At 38.8% G+C, this 13,987-nt stretch overlaps 1 protein-coding gene across 1 annotated transcript; it reads left to right on the top strand.

Moving 5' to 3' along the window:
* Positions 1 to 13,201: 13,201 nt before the first annotated feature.
* LOC145163718 (uncharacterized) lies at positions 13,202 to 13,684 on the top strand. The gene has a single exon (XM_079082510.1). The coding sequence runs from the start codon at positions 13,202 to 13,204 to the stop codon at positions 13,682 to 13,684; it is 483 nt and encodes a 160-aa protein (XP_078938636.1).
* The last annotated feature ends 303 nt before the right edge of the window (positions 13,685 to 13,987 follow it).

Below are 13,987 nucleotides of genomic sequence, written 5' to 3'. Positions count from 1 at the left end.
GAGTATCCATGGACTTTCCATGCAAGCCTAGCCCATTCCAAATAAGCATTAGCCCACACTATATAAATACAAGAGCCCGTATTTAATTATTCATACTTTTGATCTCTAAATTAATTCTAAATTAATTATAGATCAACACTAATTAAATAATATGATTTTATATTAATATATTAGGACTTATAATATATTAATAAATCATAACTTATACTATTCTCAAACGATTATCCATAAATTGTTCGGGTGAAGTGCAACCCAAATGGACCATGCCGGGTCGGGTCAAGTACATACCAAATATAGTTATGGACTTAGACACTATATCCAACAGTCTCCCATTTGGATAAGTCTAATAACTATAGTTGCAAGTATGACTTCAAGAACCGATCAACAATCGTAGCTCTTTAAACTCTGTTGAACTATGAAGCGCCATTTTAGATAAGTGATCATATAATCCTCTGTTCTAGATATTAGCCGGACAAATACATGGAACATGGTCTTGCTTATTGTCCAGCATTTGTTTCCCGATTTCCAATTTGTTTGACATAGAACTTAACTGAACACATCAATTTAGTTCTGACCGGGCCCGGTATATAGGTCAAAACAAAATCATCGAGGGGCCCAGATATCGCTTCTAATCCTAGAAGGAACAGATAAACTTCAACTCATATGTTTGCTCTACTACTTGTTGAATTACACACAAAAGCACGGTTTATAACATCGAGTTACCAATGCATTTTCGTGCAATCAATGCATAACCAACTCATAGGCAACAAATCATATCTCTAGGTTTGAAGACTTATATGATATTACCGTCTCACGATCACTCGAGATAAATTCCATGAAGTGATTCAAGTGAGCGTGGGTTGAATCCAGTACTCAGAACTTATGAGCACTCATGAGTGATGTAGCCCTGCTTTGTCTAACATCTTAGACCTCTACAAGCCAACCCATGACAGTCTTGATTCATATCTACTTCCAACATATGACCGAATGTGGAGAGTTTGAATAATATGATATAAACCATAACATAATTATTCTGGAAGTCAAAACATGCAAAAAGAAATAATAGTAAACGATTGACAAGAGATAGCAACACTTTACTCATAAATAACAACTTTTATTTATCATCAAATGTCAATTACATTTTACAAATTTCAAGATTATCTAACTACTAAAACTAATATCATCCTTCAGCCCTATGCTCCGAGCATGCTGGAGATGCTTAGCTCGAGTCAGTCCCTTCGTAAGGGGATCTGCTGGGTTCTCATCCGATGATACCCTCTTTGCCACGAGGATTCCTTCTTCTATTCGATGTCTAATGAAGTGATATTTTCTGTCAATGTGTCTGGATCTCCCATGATCTCTTGGTTCCTTGGCTAAGGCAACCGCATTATTGCTGTCACAGAAAATCTCCATTGGCTCCTTTATAGCTGGTACAACTCCAAGGTCTCCGATGAAGTTCTTTAGCCATATAGCCTCCTTTGCTGCCTCGCTTGCTGCTATATACTTTGATTCACAAGTGGAATCAGCCACTGTCTCCTGCTTGGAACTTTTCCAAGTAATTGCCCCTCCGTTTAGAGTAAAGACCCAGCCCGACTGAGAGCGGAAATTATCCCTGTCAGTCTGAAAGCTAGCATCACTGTACCCTACAACTCTCAAGTCCTCACTGCCACCGAGGGTAAGGACCCAGTCCTTAGTCCTCCGTAGGTACTTGAGGATATTCTTTACCGCAGTCCAGTGTGCCTTGCCAGGGTTCCCCTGATACCTGCTAACCATGCTCAAAGCAAAGGCTACATCAGGTCGAGTACACGTCATAGCATACATGATCGATCCTACAGCTGAAGCATAAGGTATTCGACTCATTTCTGCTATCTCAGCCTCAGTACTAGGGCTTTGTGTCTTACTCAATCTAGCGTTACTCTGGATGGGTAACTCTCCTTTCTTGGAGTTATGCATGTTGAACCATTAAGGAAAGCGGTTTTGACATCTATTTGCCATATTTCATAATCATGAAATGCAGCAATGGCTAACAGAACCCTAATAGACTTAATCTTGGCCACTGGTGAAAAGGTCTCATCATAATCAACTCCCGAAGTTTGAGAATAACCCTTTGCAACCAGTCGTGCCTTATAAGTGTGTACATTACCATCCATGTCGGTCTTCTTCTTGAAGATCCATTTGCACCCAACTATCTTATGATCAGGTACATTGTCAACCAAGTTCCAAACTTGATTGTCATACATGGACTGTATCTCGCTATCCATAGCCTCTTTCCATTTAGAAGCCTCAGGGCCTGCCATGGCTTCCGTGTAGCTGTTAGGCTCATCCAGATTTACCAATGTGTTATCACTGATAAGTTTCTCACCTTCTGCAGTAATATGAAAACCATAATAATGCTCAAGTGCATTCCTAACTCTGGTGGAATGCCTCAGAGGTATAGATTCTTCAGTCGGCTCAACATGAGTTTCCTCCTCAGGTTGAGGGCTAGAATTTGAGGTTCTTTCACCACTTGACTCTTGAATTTCCTCAAGGTCAATTTGCCTCCCACTGTCTCCTTGGCTCATGAATTCTCTCTCTCGAAAGAATCCTCTTCTTGCTACAAAGACCACATTATCACTGGGTCTGTAGAAGATGTAACCAAAGGATTTCTGTGGGTAGCCGATGAAAATACACCTTTCACTTCGGGGTTCGAGCTTATCGTGAGTCTCGCGTCTCACGAAAGCCTCACAACCCCAAATCTTGATGTGGTCTAGATTGGGAACTTTTCCAGTCCACACCTCGTGAGGTGTTTTGGCAACCTTCTTTGTAGGGACTAGATTAAGGATATGGGCGGCAGTCTCTAAGGCATACCCCCAAAATGAGATTGGTAGCGAAGCTCGACTCATCATGGAACGAACCATGTCCAACAAGGTCCGATTGCGCCTCTCAGCTACACCATTCAACTGTGGTGTCCTAGGAGGTGTCAATTGTTAGACAATCCCACATTCCTTAAGATAGTCAAGGAACTCATTACTAAGATACTCACCACCACGATCGGATTGAAGCATCTTAATGTTCCTGTCCAACTGATTCTCCACTTCTTGCTTAAACTCTTTGAATTTCTCAAAGGTTTCTGACTTATGCTTGATTAGGTAGACATATCTATATCTACTAAAATCATCAATAAAAGTCACATAGAACCGATTAGCATCTCTTGTGGCGGTTCTGAAGGGTCCACACACATCCGTGTGTATGAGGTCTAACAAACCTTCACCCCTAGCACAATTGCCAGTAAAAGGTGACTTTATCATTTTACCAAGCAAAAAAGATTCACAACTATCATCTGACTTTAGGTCAAATGACTCCAAGACTCCATCCTTTTGGAGTTGGCCTATGCGTTTCTTGCTTACATATCCAAGACGACAATGCCATAAGGATGCTTTATCTAAGCTAGTGGAAGAGTTAATACACAATACATTATTTCCTAGATTATCTACAACAGATACAGTTTCATACACGCCATCACAAGGTAATGCTTTAAAATAAAGAACATTATTAAAGAAAGCATCAATACTACCATTATTATTATCAAATAAAAAGGTAAAACCTTGGTTATACAATGCATGAAAGGAAATAACATTTCTTGTGATTTCTGGCGAATAATAACATTTATTCAAATCTAATGTAAACCCACTGTTTAACACTAAGGAATAAACTCCTATTTTGGTGACAGGTGAAGCTTTCCTGTTTCCCATGATCAAGTTTATCTTTCCCTGCTCCACATTCTCACTTCTTTTTAGTCCCTGCAAATCACAACATATGTGAATACCACAACCTGTATCAAGGACCCAAGACTTAGAATGAGGTGAGTTATTAGACAATATAGTGTATATACCTGCATGGTTGGGTTTTACTTTCCCATCCTTCAAATCTTGCTGGTACTTTCGGCAGTTTCGCTTCCAGTGCGACTTTTCATGGAAATAGAAGCATTCAGCCTCATTAGGGTTAGCAGAAGGAATGAAAAAACCTTTCTTGGTTTTGCTTGAAGAGGAGCCTTCAAGGGTCTTACCCTTGGTACCCTTAGAAGGGTTCTTTCTCTTCTTCCCTTTGTCATGCCCGATTGCCAAGACATTGGCCGCAGTTGGAGTAGGAGTAGGAGTAGTAACAACCGACTTACCCTTTAGACCACTTTTGACGGTCTTCAAGAATCCTTGAAGTTTGCTGAGGGTGACTTCTTCCTTGTTCATGTGATATGTCATGCGGAATTGATCATAACACGATGGCAAGGAGTGCAAAATGATGTCTATTGCTAACTCCTCAGGGAAGTTCACATTCAGCTTCAGTAAACGGTCCACATACCTTTGCATTTTCTGCATGTGGCCTGTGATGGGTTCACCATCCTTCATTCGGGTTGTTATCATGGAGGAGATTATTTCATATCGCTCTTGACGAGCACTTTGATGGTAGCGGTCCATCAAGTCCTGGTGCATCTCAAAAGGATAATAGTCCTTATAGGACTTTTGGAGCTCGGCTGTCATGGTGGCCATCATGATCCATGCCACTTTTGTAGCATCTCTTTCATGTACCTCATATTCAGCAAGCTCTTCAGGAGTAGCAGTTGGCTCGGGTACCTTCAGCTCCTTGTCGAGAACATATTCTTTGTTCTCATACCGAGTGACCATCCTGATGTTTCTGATCCAATCTGTAAAGTTGGACCCATCAAAGATGACTCTCCCACAAAGATTCATGAGAGAGAAGGAGCTAGTAGGGTTTGAGCCAGAAGCATTGTTATTGGAAGACATCTGAAAAGAAGAGGGAATAGATTAGATTAGATATAGAGATAGTCCTTAACTAAACACCCAAATGTAATATTAAGGCTAGGACCCAACATAATATTTTATAACTTAGAAGAGGGATGCCATAATCTAAGCTATAAGATATTTGAAGGTAGGTGAATGACGATTCACCAATTTCCACCATGAAAAACGAAATATTTAATTAGGTTTTAATTGGTTTAGAAACTCCTAGATTCTTTGAGATTCATTGAACTTTCTTCAATGGCATGTTTCAATCTCGAGTGTTCCCTTCAAGTTTTGTGACTGGGATGCCGAGGATCACAAAACAAGGTGTGAAGTAACCATGCAAATTACTTGGTACCCTTAATGTATTACCCCTCAATCGATGTGCCGGTTAACCACACACGCTCCATCGATACTATGATAAACATTAAGTCACCCTTTACCTACCTTGTTAAGTTCAAGTTAGTGTGCCGGTTAACCACACACGCTCCACTAACGACTTAAACAAAGTGTAAAGTGTAATTTCATGGATTAGCACCTTATTCATATTTTCCTAAAATAACTAAGATTGAGAATTCAATAAAGTTTAGTTACTTTAGTATTATCATTATACTTTTAAAGAGAATTTATAATTCCTTGTCCTACCCGTTCGGCTAACGACCCTTCACCGATCAAGGAAGCGGTGGGTGAGAGTGGACACCCATTAAGTTGCCATTTTTTAGGCAACAACCTTATACCCCCCTTATAGACCGGCTTCGTGAATGAGGCGTACTAGCGGTAAGACGACTTGATCTTATACATATATAAATATTATTAAACTTATAATATTATAAAGTATAAGGGTTGAATTTTAACATTTAAAATTCTAGGGGTTGGAACTAAAGTTTTTAATATGACTTTACATGTTACAAAACTTGAGGGCAAGTTTTGTAAACTTTCAAAACTTTTCATTTCTCATAACTTATGAGTTAATGGTTATTAAAAATGAAGAATCTTCATTTTTGTAACCTATGTGTTCTTTTAATGGTTATTTATAAATGTGACTTTTGGTTATCCATAACTTAAGAACTAGTTATGGACTCCATTAAAACACATAAAGAACAAGAATTAATCTAATCAATTATTAGCACATAATTTCTATGATCTTCTAAACTCATATGTTTATGAATGTTCATATCAAAAAATTTCAAGAATCGTAAGTACATATACAAAACTTGAAATTTTGATATGAGCTTTTGAACAAAACTTCGATTTTCAAGTTTTTTTTTTTGCATCAAGTATCAAATAAACAAACCTGCCTCTGATACCACTGATGGGTTTTTGAGCATTCTAACACTCCTATGGTGTACATGCAACCCTAGAAACCTTGGATCTATGTTTGACTATGATACATGCAAATAATTATTTTCCAAGGTTCTTATCCTATCTAGCATGGCATGGGGAACTTGAATCAAATCATGCTAGTAGAATTACTTACCATGTAGTTGTAGTTGATTGCTTGGAGTTTTAGAGCCTAGCACCAATAGTGTGGATGCCTCAAATGGAAATCACAAATCACCACAAACTTAGAACTTTGAGAGAATAGTAATCACCTTCTTGAAATCGGCCCTCTTACTTTACTCACCACAACTCGTGTGATTTCAAGAACCAAAGCCTCCTTTATATAGTGTGGTGGATTAGGGTTACATCCATGTAAACCCTAATACCCATGTCTTTTCATTTCCATGAGATCCATGGGTTAAAGCTCCATGGAGTATCCATGGACTTTCCATGCAAGCCTAGCCCATTCGAAATAAGCATTAGCCCACACTATATAAATACAAGAGCCCATATTTAATTAGTCATACTTTTGATCTCTAAATTAATTCTAAATTAATTATAGATCAATACTAATTAAATAATATGATTTTATATTAATATATTAGGACTTATAATATATTAATAAATCATAACTTATACTATTCTCAAACGATTATCCATAAATTGTTCGGGTGAAGTGCAACCCAAATGGACCATGCCGGGCCGGGTCAAGTACATACCAAATATAGTTATGGACTTAGACACTATATCCAACATAACTCCCATCACTCAAAGTCCTACAAAGCACAAAGCAAGCAACATTCGGACACAGGAAACTACTCAAGCAAGTCTATTCTCATAATGAGAAACTGTACTAGCATACAATGCTAAGCTCATACTATCAGGCATAACCTAAACAGGCTATCCTACTACTGTCTACTCAATACTAGCATGCAATTCTCATGAAGCTGAACACATATAGCAGGCACATAAGGCATCCTCCTAGATCCTTAGTCTTATTCTAGCATGCTGTTCTACTGAAACTGATACTGACAATCATAACATAAACTTGTATGGGTAATTTAGGAGTACTTACTTGAGCTCAGCTGATTGCATGCACCACACCCTTTTTCTATTTCCAAAGTTCTTTTTCTTTCTAAAAATTCCCTTTGCTTTTCTAAAACTCTTTTCTTTTTAAGTTTCTTTTGAAAATCTTTTACCATTTCCTTAGTTTGAGTCCAGTCATACTCGAAAGTGTGCCTGAATCCCTCAAACCAAGGCTCTGATACCAACTTGAAACATCCCAAAAATACAGTCTAAAAATTTCGTTTTAATTTAATAATAAAACCATAGTCATCAAACATCATATAAAAATCATAAACAGTGTATCTCAAGATATCGTAACAATTGTCAAAATATAAGAGTATAAGCATCCTAGGCTGAACAGATGGTGTGTGCACTGCATTCTTCCCGAGCTCCACTTTTCAAAACTGAGTCCCTGAAACCAAAAAATGAAACTGTAAGCACAAAGCTTAGTGAGCTCCCCCAAACTACCACATACCATACAATAACATATAAAGCAACTACTGGGCCTTGCCCACTGCATCAGACCGAAGTCCGGAAACTGCATCAGATCGATGTCCAGAACTAATCAGGGCCTTGCCCTATGTATCGGACCGAAGTCCAGAAACTGCATCGGACCGAAGTCCGGAACTAACCAGGGTCTTGCCCTCTGCATCAGACCGAAGTCCGGAAACTGCATCGGACCGAAGTCCGAAACTAACCAGGGCCTTGCCCTTTGCATCGAACCGAAGTCCGGAAACTGCATCGGACCGAAGTCCGGAACTAACCAGGGCCTTGCCCTCTGCATCGGACCGAAGTCCGGAAACTCACTGAACATAGCATAGCATAATCATAACTACTAGCATAAACACATATACTGCATACTGCATCGGACCGAAGTCCGGAACACATAACACAAAGACATGCTTGAATCACAAAGACATCAAGCACACTGAACTACTGCATCAGACCGAAGTCCGGAACTACTGCTAACTAAACGGGCCGGCATTGTGGCCGTAGACCTGTTCCTACTGGAAGGAAACTCACCTCGTAACGCTGGCTGCTGAGGTGCTAAATCTGAAACTGCCTGACTGCTGCTCCGGAACTCCCCGGCTACAAATCCCATAAACACTAAATCAGATACTGATAACTAATCTCAAGGTAAAATGACTATTTTACCCCTGGTCAAAGTCAACTTCCTGGTCAAAGTCAACTTTCAGTTGACCGGACTTGCCGAGTTGGGCCGCCAACTTGCCGAGTCCCTTTCATCCTTTCTGATCCTCTACGCGCTTCTGCTCGTCGAGTTTGGCAAAGAATCGACGGGTTCTTCTTCGATACTAACATCGAGTCTAATCTTCATCCGACTCGCCGAGTTGTATGAACAACTCGTTGAGTTCCCTTGAACAGAAGAACACACCCAGTCTTTGACTCGCCGAGTCGTATGAACAACTCGTCGAGTCCGACTGCTTCCAGATCCAAGTCTTAACCCACTGAGTCCTTACTCTACTCACTGATTCACCCTATACTCTTAAATCGGGGAAAATACCGACGACTCGCGACTCGACTCACCGAGTCTGAAGAACAACTCGTCGAGTCCCAAGCATGCCAAACTATACAGTCGATTTTTCTCAATTCCAATGCATCCAATTCATAAATCTGGGGTCCTGGGACTGATTTCACACGTAAAGTTTCTAACTTTACGTTCATGCACGCTCATGATAAGCTAAAATGCCCAATAAGGAGCTAAAAGAGGAGATCTAGGTTTGGAATGGGTGCTTAGCTCAATAAAGGTGGCAACCTTGAGCTTAAGGAGTCCCGAAGTGCTTAGATCTGAAACCCATTCGTCTTAACTATCCATAAATCGACCTCAAGGTCTAGAAAAGGCTCAAAAGCAAGACTAGCAAGCTTTTATTGAGATCTACATGATGACAAGCAAAGATTCGAGCTTTATACCTTAATGGAAGCTGGAAAGACACACTAAACTCAGATCTTCTTTGCTCCTCTTGAGAACCCCTCTTCTCTCTTCTTCTTCTAACTTCAAAATGCACCAAAATCCTCCACGAAATGAGAAATATTCCAAGAATGCTTAAAGGGAGACTAGGGTTTAGTATGGGACGTTCTGAGGGTGATGGAGGCTGGTTTGAGGCGCATAATGATGTTTCAATAGGGTGCAAACCCTTGAAATTAGGGTTGCATTCAGACTGGCAGACTCGCCGAGTCCGAGGATATGGACTCGTCGAGTTGCCAACTTAAACCGCGTGCAAATCCCGTCCCTACTCGACGAGTCGGGCTACTGACTCGTCGAGCACCCCTTAAGAAATGAAATGAAAAAATACTTTATTTAAATCTCATACCAGAAATGGGGCGTTACAAAAATCATATGGGTTTTCCCATAGATTTCATCCAACCTATATTCCAAGGTGATCCATAAGACATTATTAAATACATGAGGATTGCAAATGGTTCTTGATCAACAATGTCAACTAGATCGGAATAATGCGCGCCCGTTGGCGCTGAGTCATATTTTTTTTTTGTTCTTTCAGGTTGTATATTTACTGCAACATACCATTATATTGATGAAGATATATTTAACATACAGGAGATTTTTGGATATCACAAGACATTAAAGAATCATATGCATCTCTCTGACTTGTACTAAAGAAGAAGTGGAGTTCAGTCACCCACAAACAATAAAATCTCGATAACTTAAGCATCGGATGGCCTTAAATACTCCATTTGATCCACTAATGATCTCGATCGTTGATGCCTAAGAAACCAATGGGAATATGATTAGGCCAAAGTGAAGGAAATAACAACATACCTTACTCTTTTTACCAATATATAGACAACATACTTTATTTTTCTATCATAATAACAATGTACTTATATTTTTACCAATAACAATGTGTTTAGTATTTACATTGTGTTATTATATGTAATTATGGGTCTCATTTAGTAGATGTAAGAGAGAAACTTACCAATCTTGATAGCACTTGAAGCACAAAGAATGGATGCAATCTGGCAACATAACTCTACTATTTGTTTCCATGCACATCCTGCATTCGATTTCTCTTTCTACATCAGCATCCTAGAGTTTTCCCTTATCAAAACCTTCTTTTCGTGAATATCTTTTTGAGTATATTTCTTTTTGTTTCCTCTCTTCCAAATCTGTTATCCCACATTCGAGTTGCAATATTGAAGGAAATATAACACCTGTTAATGTACAAATGCACAATTTTTTAACATAATGAGCACTTGTAAATCATTCATTTTTCAGAACCTGAGATAGAAACGAAAATGATTAGTTTTGATGCCGAGTTAATTAGTGTCCCCGCCTACCACCTCCTGGATAAAGGAAAAGGAAATTTTGATGGTGTTAATGAAAGTTGATGTAGTATTAGTCATCAACATTTTTTCTCAACATGAAAATTTAGCATCCCTCTTGCGCTTTATTCTTTCCCTTGAATATTCTTCATTAGGTTTCCTCTTTTGCCCACTGAAACAAATAAATAAAGTCAAATGACTTTCTCTTTATTTCTTTTAAACATTTAAGTATAATGACAAAAGTACCCTCAAAGAATTTTTTTGCTAACATATACAAATCAATAAGCAAAGTGACTATTATTTTTTAAATTGGTAAATTAAAACAACTAAAGTTGATGTGAGATCAAACCTTCAACAATATCATGATTGGTCACGATACTCTTTATTTCTTTAAAACTCTTTATTTCTTAACATCTTCAACAATATCTATATTGCTTCCACTTGTAGATGAGTTGGCTTTCTTTTGGTTTTGAGTGGAGTAGAATGTCGATCTCTCTTGTATTTTCGTTTTGAGTATTGACATTGGCTGCATTTCTGGTGATGTAGTTTCATCCAATGTTGTCTGCAAGCTAACATAGGTAAAGTTATATAGCATTCATAGTTTTACCACTGGAATTAGAAACTTACATATCCAAGCTAATGTTAAAAAGGTGAAAGAGAGGCTTGTTATGAACAAATATAAGATAATCTAACCTTATTGAAGTGGGACCATCTGTAATCAGGCAATATTTACAGGCATTCCCAATGATAGATTATATCCCCAACCGCACCAAGCGAATAGTCTCCACCAAAATATGACAATCGACTTGCAGACACACTTTAGCCTTACAATGACCAAAAGATACAAAGAAATGACCAGACAATTTTAGGATTACAATACACACATAACACATATTTAAAATATACATACATTAATTTTTCTTCTCCCTCACTTACCTTCGTGCATCTCCTGCCTTCCCAATATATAAACATCACTCATAGTCCTCATGCCCATATCCATGTCTTAGCCACACAGTAAACCTAGTCCAAAATTGATGATCGAACTTTGGTAAATTAATAGAGAAGTGTGGAATAGAAGATAGGGAAGAAGTATTTACAGATGGAAGTCGGCTGATAATTTGTTTTGGACGATGTTATTCAAGACCCTTCAAAATATTTTAAGCATGCAAACGAAACAAATAAAAAAATAGGACAAAATCTTTAAAACCTTTAAAATCTCAGGGTTCAATCATCGACCATAAGGTAATCCAATTAAGTGACACAAACCTGGAATTCGGCGATTGAAGTAGCAGGTGTGAGCAAAGGCGTCAGTGATTGTGAGGGAAATTGTGATTGAAGTGGGTTTCTTTGAGTCAATCTTCTTCCGACGCTCGCTTCCCTCGAGTATAATGTTTAGCAAACCCAGAATCCAACCCTAATCTTTGGTTCCTCATCGATAGCTTCTATAATCCTGTTGACCACCTACAACACTTGGGTTTTCTCTTTGCTTACAATCACCAATTATAAGAAGGCAAAAATCGATTTTGAGGACAAATCAGTGAAGCCAAATGATGAGAAAAACAAAGCTTCGAATGAAACAATCCTCCCATCCTAATTGTTCTAGAAAACAATTACTAATAACAAGATTATTTTTACCTGATTCCATGAAAATTGAATAATAATCCAACTCTAAACCTCAATAACATAAACAGAAACTTAAGAGTGGTTTAAGACCGATCGAAACAAAAGTTAACCTTGATCATAAGAAAATCCATATACAAGATCAAATCAAAACGATCGGAGCATGACAATCAGAAATTAGATAACATGATAATAAATAACATCAAAGGAACATGGATAAAAACTGCTCAATCACGTAACCCTAATAATATCATTGACAATAAAATTACATATACCTGAGACATGGTTGGATGAATTTGAAAGAAATCTGAGAAAAGGATATGAGTTTGAAAAGGGATAAACAGATTGATTCGAGGGTATGGGTGAAATGAATGAAGGGAAGGGTGGTGGATGATATTTAAATAGAGAAAGGGGAAAACACATTTTCGATGGGTGTTGGGGGTTTGGTGACGGTGGAAGTAAAACCGAAGCATTTGGAAGTTTGATGTAGATTAGTACAAGCAGTAGTGACGATAGCGAGCTGCGTCATCGTAGACATGTCGTCGGGTCACTCAACAGTCAAGAGGGGGTAGCGGTACGTCGCGGTGGTCACTGAAACTGGAGCGGATGCTGGTGCCGGCTTCACACGTAAACTCTAGAGAGAGAGAGAGAGGTTGCCGAATGAAGTGAGTAATGACTTCAAGTTGTTATCTTCTTGGCTGAAGAAACATGGGAATGGAAGTTTTCAATGTGACTCAAATTGTATTGGAGGAGGAGGGTGGCTAGGCGGCCACGAATTTTAAGGCGGTGGGGAAAAGCGTAAAAGAAAACGACGGAAGCATCTGTGGACAAAGTACTAAAAGAAGGAAACAAAAGTGGCACAAATGAGAAAGGCCAAACTTTCCTGTTCCTCAAATTTTAACAATTAATAGTATATATAATGAGGAGAGAAAAGTATGATGGAATGATAGAAAAATCTATGGATTTATATTTTTATCTTGATTTATCCCATACTTGTTTGCCTATTTAAGGCCTTCTTTGTTATCGTTTCTTGTTAAGTTTTTGAAAAGATAACAAGATCCTTTTATTATGGTATCAGAACAAGATCCTTAGCTGCTTTGTGAAAACCCTAAATCGCCTCCATGGCCGGCAATGAAGGTAACTCCAACAAAAACAACAACAACACGCCAGATCATGACTCGCCTTACTACCTTCACACATATGATTACCCTAGACAAATGCAAATCAATGAAGCTTTGTCTGATAAAAATTATGCAGACTGGATTCAAGAGATGAATAATTTCTTATTTGTAAAAATCAAGATCGGTTTCATAGATGGTACAATTGAGAAACCGAAAAAAGCATTAAAGGGACATATGACATGGATGAGATGCGACACCATGATAAAGGGTTGGCTCACCACTACCATGGAAAAGGAGAGAAGAGGGAGCATAGAATACGCCAATACTGCTTCAGAAATCTGGCGAGACCTTCGTGAAAGATTCGGGAAAGAAAGCACGCCTAGGGCTTATGAACTAAAAAACCAACTCACCATCACTCGCCAAGATAGAACATCAGTCTCTGCATATTACACCAAACTTCTGCCTCTATGGGATGAGATCTAATATGTATTTCCCACACATAAGTGCACCTATAATAGTTGTACATGTGGGGTCGGTAGGCGGCTTGTGGAACATCAAGAAAAAGAAAAGCTCTATGCTTTTCTTATGGGGCTCGATAGCAACTACAATGTCATCAAGACTCAAATCCTCGCCACAACTCCGACACCACTGCTGGGAACGGCTTATCACCTTGTTGCTGAGGATGAACGCCAAAGGGCCATCAACATTGATAAAAGACCCACCATGGAGACTGTTGCTTTCAAGGCGTTCGTGCCCACCAAACGAGATGGAAACGCATCACAGCAG

Source organism: Lactuca virosa, chromosome 3 (assembly GCF_052849685.1).
Source record: "Lactuca virosa cultivar CGN04683 chromosome 3, Lactuca_virosa_CGN04683_v6, whole genome shotgun sequence".
Lineage (NCBI taxonomy): Eukaryota > Viridiplantae > Streptophyta > Magnoliopsida > Asterales > Asteraceae > Lactuca > Lactuca virosa.
The sequence above is the reverse complement of the archived record's forward strand: the minus strand, read 5'-3'. Positions and strand labels throughout refer to the sequence as shown.